The sequence below is a fragment of the Tupaia chinensis genome, unplaced genomic scaffold, assembly GCF_000334495.1.
Source record: "Tupaia chinensis unplaced genomic scaffold, TupChi_1.0 Scaffold000159_1, whole genome shotgun sequence".
Lineage (NCBI taxonomy): Eukaryota > Metazoa > Chordata > Mammalia > Scandentia > Tupaiidae > Tupaia > Tupaia belangeri.
Window position 1 is genome coordinate 5403754 of NW_006159630.1, and position 11511 is coordinate 5415264.

Genomic DNA, 11511 nt, shown 5'->3' on the forward strand with positions numbered 1-11511 from the left:
CCCGCCCGCCCTCCCCGCCCACCCGGCCGCTCCCGGTGGTTCGCAGCCGGGACTCGGCCGCGGCCTTCGCCCCCCTGAGCCAGAACCCCGCGTGAGCCTCGCGGTGCCCGGGCCCACGGCCTCTGCCCGGGTGTAAGGGGGCCCTCGCCCGCAGCGCGCAGGCGACTCGCCCCGACACCCTCGCCGGCTAGCTCCCTCCGGGACGGTTGGGAGACACTCTCCTGCTGCGGTGTGGCTGGGACGGCTGAGTCGGGGGAACACCGCTCCGGTTCTGTGGGAACGCTCCCTCGGAAACGTCTCGCCTTTTCAGACTCCTCTGGGGCAGAGACCCACAGGGCCCGGTTCCCAGCTACTCCGGCTTTGTCAGGGGACGGTGGCCCTTGGCCTGGCCGGAGGCTCCGGTCTCTGCCCTCCTGGCGCCGGCGCCCTCCTCTCCCCGCCTCTGTTTGCTCGGCTGTTATTTTGATAAGCACCGCCTGGGCGCGAGGGAGAAACCCGGGCCCACTCTGAATTCCAGCCCAGCTCCCCTCCCCGCGCCTCCTGCAGCGCTCCGCTCCCTCCCGCTGCCCTGGCACCTTCCCTTCCTTTGCGCCCCTCAGGAAGAAACCCGAGAGCCGCCCTTGAAGGCGGTGGCTGGGGGGCCAGACGCCTTCACACCATTCAGCTCCTTTTCCGGGAGGCAGACCGCGCTGGGCAGGTGTGGGTTGGGAAAACCTGGGCAGCGGCCTCCCAGCTTAGCCTTTCCCTTCCTGGACCTTTCCACCTGTGCCCCCCTCAGCAAACCTTGCAGACGCGCTAAGGGAGGAAAACACGACTAGTATTGCTTCAGGAAGGAAGGTCAAAGGACACAGCCAAAACGGTAAAACAGTATGAAACACATTTGCAAACGTCTGAACCCGTCTGCAAACGATGCAAACGATGCCCTAGCGGTGGCTACCTGGGGTGCCTCTCCTTGCACAGAAACTGCATAATCAGGGCTGAGAAGGGTGGGAGGCCTTGAGAACGGAGCCCTGTTCACAGTGAACATCCTTTTACGGTGTCTGAAGCAACTTTGAAGGTGAGACTCCTTGCACGTCCACTGACCTCAAGGAAACTTGTTCTTAGCTCTTCCTTCTTTTCAAACTGTGGTAGGACTCCGCACCTGTTCATTTCCTTGTTATTTCTTGGTAGGCCTTACTCTGTGGCTTAAGTCCGCAGGCACAGGGCAGGACTGCCTCATTGCCTGGTGGGGAGAAGAGGTAGTAGGAAGCGTTGGCGCCATCTGGGGCAGGGCCAGCAGGTTGTGTGACCGTCCCCATTCGGAATGCAAACAGCTGGCTACAGCAGCCGGGCGGTCCAGGAACTGCTGGGACGGGGTCAATGGAGCCCCAGGAGAGGGCTCTCTCAGTGCTGGCTGGTTTTACTAATGGAAGGACCTGGATGAGTGCTCCCAGAAGTGGATTTCTAGACCTGTAAACAAACAAAACCACCTTTAAAAAAAAAAAAAAGAATTATTTCTTTAATTTTATTTATTATTTTTTAATTTGAGTAGAGAGAGAGGGAAAGTGAAAAGATGCCAGGTCTGGGACTCGAACCACAGTTGGCCATGTGGGAGTCAGTATCTTAACCAGCATGCCACCTGCCAGTTCTCTGCCCCCCCCCAAAAAAAAACTTTTTTTTTTTTTTAAATAGAGGAGGGTGTGAGGGTCAACCTGGACTACAGTAACCATCTACTGGCAACATTATTTTGTTTAAAAAGGACATTTTGGGGGACCAGCAGTTAGCGTAATGGCTATGTCGCTGAACTCCCACATAGCCGACTGCAGTTCAAGTCCCGGACCCGATGGCCTAAATTCGCGCTGGGTGCGTGTGCCTGCGTGCCCAAGATCCCAAGAGGAGAATGGAGGAGAAGGAATTGCCGCATGGCCATTCCCCTGGGGGGTGATTTCTCACTTTCTGTCTCTCTGTCTCTGTCTTTCTGGTGAGTGCATGTGCCCTATGGAAAAACCTCTCAAAATAAATAAATAAATAAACAAAAACAAGATAAAAAGGACATTTTTAGGGCCAGACTGTGGCATAGTGGTTGAGGTAGGTGGTCTCACATGACTAATCACACAGTTCAAGTTCCAGACCTGGTGGCTTGAAATACACACCTTGCACATGCCCAAAATCCTGGTGGGAGAATGGAGAAGGGATTGTGGTGTGGCCATCCTCCCCACCCCACCTCCCCGCCCCAGCATTCTCTAGGAAATGTGCAAGCCCTATAGCAAACTGGGTGGGGAGGAGAGATGTTTAGTGCCAAAAATTATTCAAATTATCATCTAACTTGAGTAAGTTTAGTTTCAGGACTGAATGAACGGCATTGTCCTTCCTCCTCCTCATGTCATAGTCGACGAGAGACAGAGGACACCCAGACAAAAAGCCACATTATAGGAGTTCTTTATTAATAGGCCAGCCACTGCGGGAGGGCTTATGGCTCTCAAAGACCCTGCGACCCCAAGTGTAGGGAGAAGGGGGCTTAGAAAGGCAAAAACCACATTAGGGTTGACGGGGCAGGAGCAGTAGCCGTTGAGGAGCGGGAAGTGACAAGGGGAAGGAGGGACCTTGCTCAAGCTTTAGTACAGAAGCAAAATTAAGCACTGTTGCCTGGGGCATCTTTAGGGTTGGGGACTTTCTAGCCCTTACACAAACACGATGGAATTTTAACGGTCTTCATGGCTCAGGGTAAGGAGTTTGGCAAGTATTACATCGCTTGGGGGGCCTGGATTATTTAGCAAAGACAGTAGGAATGTTCGGCAAAAGGAGAAAGCAAGTTTCCAGTATGGAGGGGAATTAAAAATGGAGGTGCTTCTGCCTCACTTAGGCTGATGAAACTTCTCAGAACTGCATGGCTTGGCTGGCCCCCTTCCTCATTCCTTTCCAGGAGCCCCAGGCAGGTATCTGGCAGCCCCGGATTCCTGAGAAGTCATGACTGGGCGGACTGCTGGATCCGTGTCTGGCCTGCCCAGGCCAGCAGAGGAGCAACGCGCCGAGGGGGAGTGACGCAGGAGTGCGGGGCGCAGGGCTGATCCGGCCCACACTCGAAGCCAGACACGGGTTTTTGTACCATACTCAGGAAAAATTAGTCGCAGACACAGAGTAGGTAGAGCAGAGCCGGGAGCTTATTAAAAGAGAGGAAAGGGGGAACCAGCAGTTAGCGTAATGGCTATATCGCTGGACTCCCACATAGTCAACCTCGGTTCGCGTCCTGGACCCGGTGGCTTAGAACTCATGCCGGGCGCGTGTGCGTGCATGCCCAAGATCCCGAGAGGAGAATGGAGGAGAAGGAATTGCGGTGTGACCATCCCCCCTGGGGAGTGATTTCTCGCTTTCTGTCTCTCTGTCTCTCTCTGTCTGTCTGGCGAGCGCACACGCCCTATAGCAAAAACCTCTCAAAAAAAAAAAAAAGAGAGGGAGGAAAGGAAAAACAGCTCCCAAGAAGGGAGGGGTCCCGGAAAATGGGTTGCCCAGGAAGAACCTTGGCAAGGGGCTTTTATTTGGGTCAGGAAGGGATTTGTCCAGACTTGTTTTCGGTGGGACTTGGGCATGCATCTTCCTCCTGGTGAAGAGGGACACATGCTGGATGGGTCCAGTTATTTTCCTAATTTTGGAGTGGGTACCAAGGTCAGGAGATCCTGTGTCTAGAAGCTTCGGGCCAAGAAAACCATGATCTTACCTTCCTGGAATGTGGTGGGGCCTAGAAAAAGCCTTTGTTTTATGTCTAGGTCGATCACTGAGCCATCACTGCCTCCATCTGAAAACTTAGCCATTTCGAGAATCTATCTTGGGCCCACACCCTAACCATAACCTCAGGAGGGGTGTGCCCATCACCTCCGTGCCCTCTCCCCCTCCATCTCAGTTCTGCCTGGTTCAGCTGTTCCTCCAGCAGGTTCTCAAGCCTGGCCACATGAGAAGCATCTCATGGGGATGGGGTGAGGGATTGTAATTGACGCCCACATCCCTCCCAGGCCAATGGATCAGAATTTCAGGTTCCCAAACTCCCCTGGGGCGGCCCAGGTGGAGCCCCTCGCCCAGTCCCCCCAGCAGGTAGTTATGCCTTGCTCACAGGGGGCTGCAGGATTATGAGTGTGGACGAGAGAGGAAGGAAAAATCCTGCTCTTTCTGGGCTGTCCCTCCAGGGTGTTACTGGAGACCTGGGAAACCTGAGGGGGGTGGGTCACAGGCTCCCAGTGGCTCAACTGTCCCAGCACCTAGAAGCAAGTGACAAGAAGCCATTGTTTCCTTTGCACAGGGCCATCCTCAGTCCGCACGGGCTCTTTTGTGGCTGTCCAGCGAAGGGAGGGGCCAGGGGTGCCTGACTACCCTTTTGAATGGGCAAGGATCTCCATTTCTTCCTGCCTGTTTTCCTTCTGCCCTGATGTAGGCCCCACCTCTGCCTGGGATTTGGGGGACGGGACGTAGCCCCTTAGCTCTCCCAAAAGGACACTAAGAATAGAGGCTGACCTAGAAGGTCCCCCCCCTTCCTCCTTTAGGTGAGGACAGCTGACACTCCCAGCAATTGATGAGCTCAGCCTGACTGTACTTGTACAGGGAGTTCAGTAACTGCCTGGCAATCGGCAGAACCAGGATATGAGCCAGGGTTCAGTTCCAAAGCCATGCCCTTACCAGACTCACGACAGGAGCGGTGGGCATGGCCCGCCTGCAGGCAAGGGGGGTGGGTACCACTCACCACAGACCTGGGGCTACCTCTGGGCCTTTGGCAGGGAAGCTCTCAGTCATAATTCCGGAGGGATGGCAATCTTCCTAGTTTTTATTTTCTTTTTTTAAAGATTTTGCCATAAGGCACATGCTCTCACTGGAGAGAGAGAGAGAAGTGAGAAATCCCCCTGTCGGGGGGAATGGCCATGCCAGAATCCCTTCTCATCCTCATCCTGGGATCTGGGCACACACGCACATGTACCTGGCATCAGTTTCAAGCCACCAGGTCCAGGACTTGAACTGTGGTCAGCCATATGGGACTCCAGTACCTAAACAACCATGCCACCTGCTGGCCCTCTATTTTCTTATTTTAGCCACAGTCACTATTCCTGTCGATTCCAGTTGCTGAGGAAGTCTTGATTTCTGGGCAGGATATAACGAAGTGGCAGTATTTTGCGTGCTAAAGAGCGAGACAAGGGTGAGACAAGAGCATAGAAGAAGGATCAAAAGAACGGACAGGCTGGGCCAGCCGGGTGGCGCGGTGGTTGAAGTGAGCGGCTCTCACATGCCGAGTGCATGGCCCCAGTCCCGGGCCCGGCAGCTTGGAAAATGCACTGTGTCTGTGCAAGCGCGCCCCACGTCCCGAGGAGAGTGGCGGAGCCATCCCCGAGGAGTTCTCACCTCCCCTCTCTCTCGTACTCCTCTGGAGAGCACATGCTCCCTAGAGAAAAAACTAAACAGCAACGAAAACGGACCCGATGGACGTTGTCAGCCACTGGAGCTACTGGACTCTGTCTGGAAACTCCCAGGGGCAGTTTAAACCTGCTGATGGGGTCCAACCAAGTCACCCTACTTCTGCCTTCTCCTCTAGGGACGCCACGTCATCTCGAGCATTCTTTCAACCCAAGGCATCAAACTCCGGGACAAAAAAGGTACAGTGGCCGGCTACCCTGTGGCAGTTTTGAGTATTCTCAGCGTGGAGTGGGGAAAGGAAAAAAAAACAAGAACATTCTCGTGTGATAGCTGGGGTGAGCTCTTGACACCCCAAGCCCAGAGCCGAGCACCTGTCGGGCCAGGGATTCTCGAACCTGATCGCTAGTTTCCTGTGCTCCGGTAGCAGAGGGGGATGAGTGAATGTGTCCCCTGGGATGTCACCAGCTGAAAAGTTCTTGGGGTCCAGATTTTGATTGGGTGTTAAAGATCCCCACTCCTCCCATTCAGCTGCTCCCCACGGAGAGAATCCATGTCCTGGGAAAACACTCCATGTTTGCCTAGAAGGCTTGAGAACTTTTGGGGCCCTGCTCCATGCTGTCAGTGACAGCCAGCGGTGACTGTGGGTGTCCCCCATGCCACAGACCCCTTTATGTACTTTGTCTAGGGAAGTCTCACCGTAGCTCTGGGGGTTGCTCTTGTAGGTGACAGAATGGGGTCCAGAGAAGTGAGGAGCCTTGCTAAGGATTGTCCGGGCAGCGTGCAGTGCTCCCAGGACCTAAGCCTCGGTGTGCTCCCAGACCTGGCTCTGAACCTTGTCCCACACAGAGCTCCCACTTCCCTCCCCATCCCGGCTCCGCTGCCGCGGATGAACGCTGGTTCTGGACTGACTTAGGCTTAGCGTTTTCAGTGGCTAAGACACTGAGACCTGTCGGCAGACACCAAGGCAAGGCTTGAGGGGGGGATCTCATGCATGTGAATGGACTAGGTCACCTCTAAGTTTCCCGAAGTCCTTTGACCCACGAGCTGCTAACTGACACATATCCCTACCTGGCTTAAAGCGAAGGCTTCCAGGTGGCTTCGGGGTAAATGAGACATAAGCAAAAACATAAAATAGAACAAAATGAGACAAATAAAGGCAAACTAAAGGTAGGAAAAGAAAACAGTCAGGTAAGTGCATGACTGGCATGCCCCGAGGCGGAAGGGACGAGCCCTAGAGCTGGTCCTGAGCTTCCTGGTGGCCAGAGCTGAGAAGGAAACTTGGCCACCTATCTCATGTCCATGAGATAAAGCAAGCCAGCTGTCCAAGTGAAGTGCAGCCTTTCTTGATAGGGAGACCTGAAGACTTGCCTCCTAAAGCCTTGGAAAGAGGGCCCTATTTATTACTCCTATGATAGGTTAAATAGTGTGGGACCAGCAGATGGCATAGCAGTTACTTTGCTAGACTCCCACATAGTCGACTGCAGTTCAAGTCCTGGACCAGGCAGTTTAAAACTCATGCTGGGTGTGCATGCATGTCCAAAATCCTGAGAGGAAAACGGAGAAAAGGGATTGTGGCATGGTTGTCCACCCAGGGGTGATTTCTCGCTTCTGTCTCTGTCTCTCCAGAGAACATGCGTGCCTTATAGCAAAAATCTCTCTTAAAAAACAAAATGATATAACAATAAATTAAATAGTGAAATTATTACAGTCAGTTCTGCCATAATGTTTGCTTTGAATCATGAATTTGGAGCTGGCCCCACAGCCTAATGGTTAAGGAAGTCAGAATCCGCATGGCCAATCCAGCAGTTCAAATCCCAGCTGCTGAAAAACACACCAGGCACATGTATATCATACTCAAGGTGGGGAAATGGATTGTGGCATGACAGCGCCCCACTGGGGGGCTCTCTCCCTCTCCATTTGTCACTGTCATCTCTGGCAAGCACACATGCCTTTTGGCAAAATTAAAAAGAAAAAAGAATATATTTAAAAATAAGATTAAAGGGACCAGCAGATGGTGTAACAGCTACGTCGTTGGACTTCCATGTTGTTAACCACGGTTTGAGTCCTGGACCCAATGGCTTAAACTCACGCCGGGCACATGTGTGTGCATTCCCAAGATCCGGAGAGGAGAATGGAGAAGAGATTGCGGTGTGGCCATCTCCTGGGGGGTTGACTTCTTGCTTTCTATCTCTCTGTCTTTCTCTGTCTTTCTAGTGAGCACACGCGCCTGATAGCAAAAACCTATCCAAAATAATAATATTTTTAAAATGTGAATTTCCAATTATTGGGTGGTTGTGAAAGTCATGATGCATGTTTGCATAGAAAACATATGTTAGGACTTTTCTGACAACCCGACAGACTGACCTACTAGGAAACTCCTTGAGCATCACACACATTTCATGTTTGCTTCTGACTCACTTGTCAGTGAGAGCTCTAGGCAGGCATAGACCAAGCCACGTAGGCAACCTTGTGATGCCCATCGGCCTCACCATGTTTGTTATGGGCGCTTGGACCTGAGCCACTTCAGCCAACTCCCTTCCACCATTTCCTAGTGACTCACAAGCTGCCACCCTGCCAAAATCCACATGAAAACCTCAAGTCTTTCCCCCCCCCCCCGCCTCAGGTTTCTGCCTTAGAGCGTGTGCCTTCACTGGAGACAGAAAGAGACAGAGAGAGGGAAAGTGAGAGATCACCCCCCTGGGGGGAATGGCCACTCTGCAATCCCTTCTCCTCCATTCTCCAACTGGATTTTGGGCATACATACACATATGCCTGGAGTGATTTTCAAGCTGCCAGGTCTGAGACTCGAACTACAATTGGCCATGTGGGAGTCCAGTGCCTAATCACCATGCCACCTGCTGGCCCCACCTCAAGTCTTTTGAAAACTAAAAGGAGGGCCGATGAGCAGATGGAGTAATGAGCAGATGGAGTGATGGTTACCTCACTGGACTACCATGTAGTCGACCATGGTTTGAGTCACGGACCTGGCGGCTTAAAACTCATGTGGGGCACATGGGCATGCATGCCCAAGATCCTGAGAGAATGGAGGAGAAGGGATTGCCACATGGCCATCCCCCTGGGGGGGTGATTTCTCGCTTTCTGTCTCTCTGTCTCTCTCTTTCTCTCTGGTGAGTGCACTCACCCTATAGCAAAAAATCTCTCTTAAAAGAAAAAAAAAAAAACGTTTCTAGTAGCATTTGTGTATCTCTCAGTCCTGGAACATGCACAGAGCTGCATTTCTGTCTCTCGGGCCCCCATCTTTAGCTCCATGCACCACTGATGAAGCTTCTGAGTGCCCCTCATCCCGCTTCCCAGAAGCCTGTGCCGTTCACTGAGCAGTGAGCACAATGCAGTGGCTTGTAGGCGTTCACATGTCACGTTATAGGACAAGTGACTGCACAGCTATTTCCTGCTTTGACTTTTGCACTTAATAAAGTGCTCTGTCTGGTCGTGACAGCAGCTGAACTGAGACCACAGCTCTGGGAGGTTCCGGCACGGAGGCAGGGCAGCCATACAGAGTGGGCCTGCTCAGGGCCTCGCTCCCCACCTAAGGCCGGGGTGCAGAGGGGCTCTTGTTTCCTCTGGTTGCTGGGGTGAGTAACCACAGACGTGGCTCAAAACAGAAGGAACTGATTCCCCAATGGGGCTGGGGCTAGAAGTCAGGGCCCACTACGGGCAAGGCATCCTCCTCTGAGGGCTCTAAGCCAGGTCTCCGCCCACCCTGTGCCTTGTCCCGGCCCCTGGCGGCTCCTGCTGTCCCTTGGCTTGCAGCAGCATCACTGCAGTCTTGGCCTCTGTGACCTCGTGGCCTTCTCTAGGTGCCTCCACGCGGCCTCCTTGCAAGGATACCCCCACGTGACCTTATCTCACCAGCTAATCTGCAAAGACCCTGTTTCTAACTAAGGTGACCTTCTGATGATCAGGGTGAACATGAATGGGAGGAGGATACCGTTCAACCTGGTGTGGCACCCACAAGAAGAAAGACCGTCATAGGTCTTCCCTGCCGCCCTTCCACGCGAATCTCAAGCGAGCACGCCCAGCGTCCTCACGGGATCCGGGCTGACGGGCCCCTAGACCCGGACCACAGCTCCTCCAGTGATGGGGCGATGGAGCAGGCGGCTCGGACGCTTCACTGGAAACTGCCCCAACGTGTTTGCCCAAGCGTGAGACCAAGGAGTCTGAGGCCAGAGCATCAGACCATGGAGCCGTGGCATCCAGGAGAGGAAGGGTGGGCCAGGCTAGTTCTAGAAAGTTCCCTGATCCCACTGGGCTGCTAGACCACAGGCCAGCTCAGCTCACGGAACCAGCCGATCCAGCCTGGAGGGGGAAGGGCAACTTTCATGCTGACTCTCCTGTGGTCTGTGGGCTCAGCCCTCTCTTCTCACCCACAGAGCCGGCCCTGCCGCCCACTTTACCCAGCCATTCAGCGGCACCCCCGCTTCCGGAGACTGTTTGACCTTTCCACTCCAGTGTTGCTTTGGGGGGGCCTTTTCACCCCAGAGCTCTGGGACAGCCTGAGCCAACGCAAAGCCCCCTATGGCTGGCAGGGGCTCTCTCACCAAGGTAACCCATGGCCTCTGGCCCACCTGTGCCCTGGAGTAGCCCAGGCCCCCACTGTGAGTCCTGCCTACCTCCCCTCTGTCGAGCTCCCATGGGTCAGTTGAGGGCCGGGGCTGCCTCCACCAGCAACTTCCTGGGGTCTCCCTGGTGTAAAAGGCTCCAAGGTCTAGCCCAGCAGTGGCCAAGGACAGGCCGCAGGGTCCAGCCCCACTCCCCGTTGCTGCTGCAGAACTGGAACCACCACCCTTTGCACCCAGAGCCTGCACCCCAACCCACGCTTGCATGCCTCAAATTCTTTTGGAATGGCCAACTCTTGAGAGCACTAGTTATTGGAGTTCTTAACGCCACTTAAGGCCGGCCAAGGTCCCCCTCCTCGCCCCCACATCTTCAGCTCTCTCCCTGCTGAGTGCACCCTCCCCTCTACTCCAGGGCTTCGGGAGGGGCAGCAGGGCCAGCAGCCAAAGCCAGCCTCGAAGGCCCCGTGCTGCTGCCCCCAGTGCTCCTCAGGGCTCCCCTTCTTGCACCCAGTGATCACCTCCACCCTGAGCCTCCTGAACGACTCTGAGAGCGCCGGGCTGTTTGCCAGTTCTAGGGAGCACCCCCACACCTGCATTCGGTGTGCCGTGGTGGGCAATGGGGGCATCCTCAACGGGTCCCGCCAGGGCCTGAACATCGACAGCCATGACTACGTGTTCAGGTACGAGGGGGACAAGAGCCGGGCACAGAGCTGTCCCCCGCCCACCTCGGGGACCTTCCCTGGGGAGTGGGCTGAGGCAGCACCGCCATGGCAGTGCAGTGATTGATGGGCACACGGGCATCCACGGGGCACGAGCAAACAGCCGCGAGGACAGAGTAAGGCACCCGGGAGGGAGGAGCCGCCATTTACAGGGCCTCCCTGAGGCCTGAGGTCTGGGCTGGCCAGCAGGCAGTGGTGCCACCATGGGCAGAGTGGTCTTTCCAGAGGCCTGGGGACAGGCAAAGCACACATGGAGTACCCAGACACCAGCAGGCCTCCGTCCGAACCAGGCTCAACGGTGCTGTGATCAAAGGCTTCGAGCGCGACGTGGGCACCAAGACTTCCTTCTACGGCTTCACCGTGAACACCATGAAGAACTCCCTCATCTCCTACCGGGACCTGGGCTTCAGCTCTGTGCCACAAGGACAGGTGAGGCTGCGATGGGCACACCACAGGGCGGACAGCTGGCCCATTGTTCCCAGAGCTCCTTCAGTGGGGCGGGCCCAGGGCTCTCGAACCCTGGCCCGTGACGGAAGGGTTGATGGAGCCATTGAGGTGAGGAGGACCTGGTCAGGGACTCCTCGTCGTTTCAAGCAGCACAGGACTTGCCTGGGCACAGGACCTGAATGGCGAATACTCGCCGAGTGCTCATGCCATGCCCAGCGTTTTACAGACACTGTGCCAACCCCTCCGAACTGGCCGGAAGACCTTTCATTCAGCAGGTCAGCTCTGCCGTGGGGCCAGGATGCAAACCCAGGCCGTCCACCCCGGAGCCTACATTCTCTGGGGAGGTCAGCCCGTCGGGGCTACCCTCACGGGAAGGGTATCTGCTGAGTGGCTGGGCC

At 55.1% G+C, this 11511-nt stretch overlaps 1 protein-coding gene across 1 annotated transcript in view; it reads left to right on the forward strand.

The window, feature by feature from the left end:
* ST6GALNAC2 (ST6 N-acetylgalactosaminide alpha-2,6-sialyltransferase 2) overlaps positions 1–11511 on the forward strand; it is a 20168-nt gene that overhangs the window by 2769 nt on the left and 5888 nt on the right. The window contains exons 3-6 of the mRNA XM_027770811.1: positions 5549–5609; positions 9742–9933; positions 10459–10627; positions 10957–11095. Of these exons, the coding sequence (XP_027626612.1) occupies positions 5549–5609; positions 9742–9933; positions 10459–10627; positions 10957–11095 (561 nt within the window). The remainder of the gene's footprint in view (positions 1–5548; positions 5610–9741; positions 9934–10458; positions 10628–10956; positions 11096–11511) is intronic.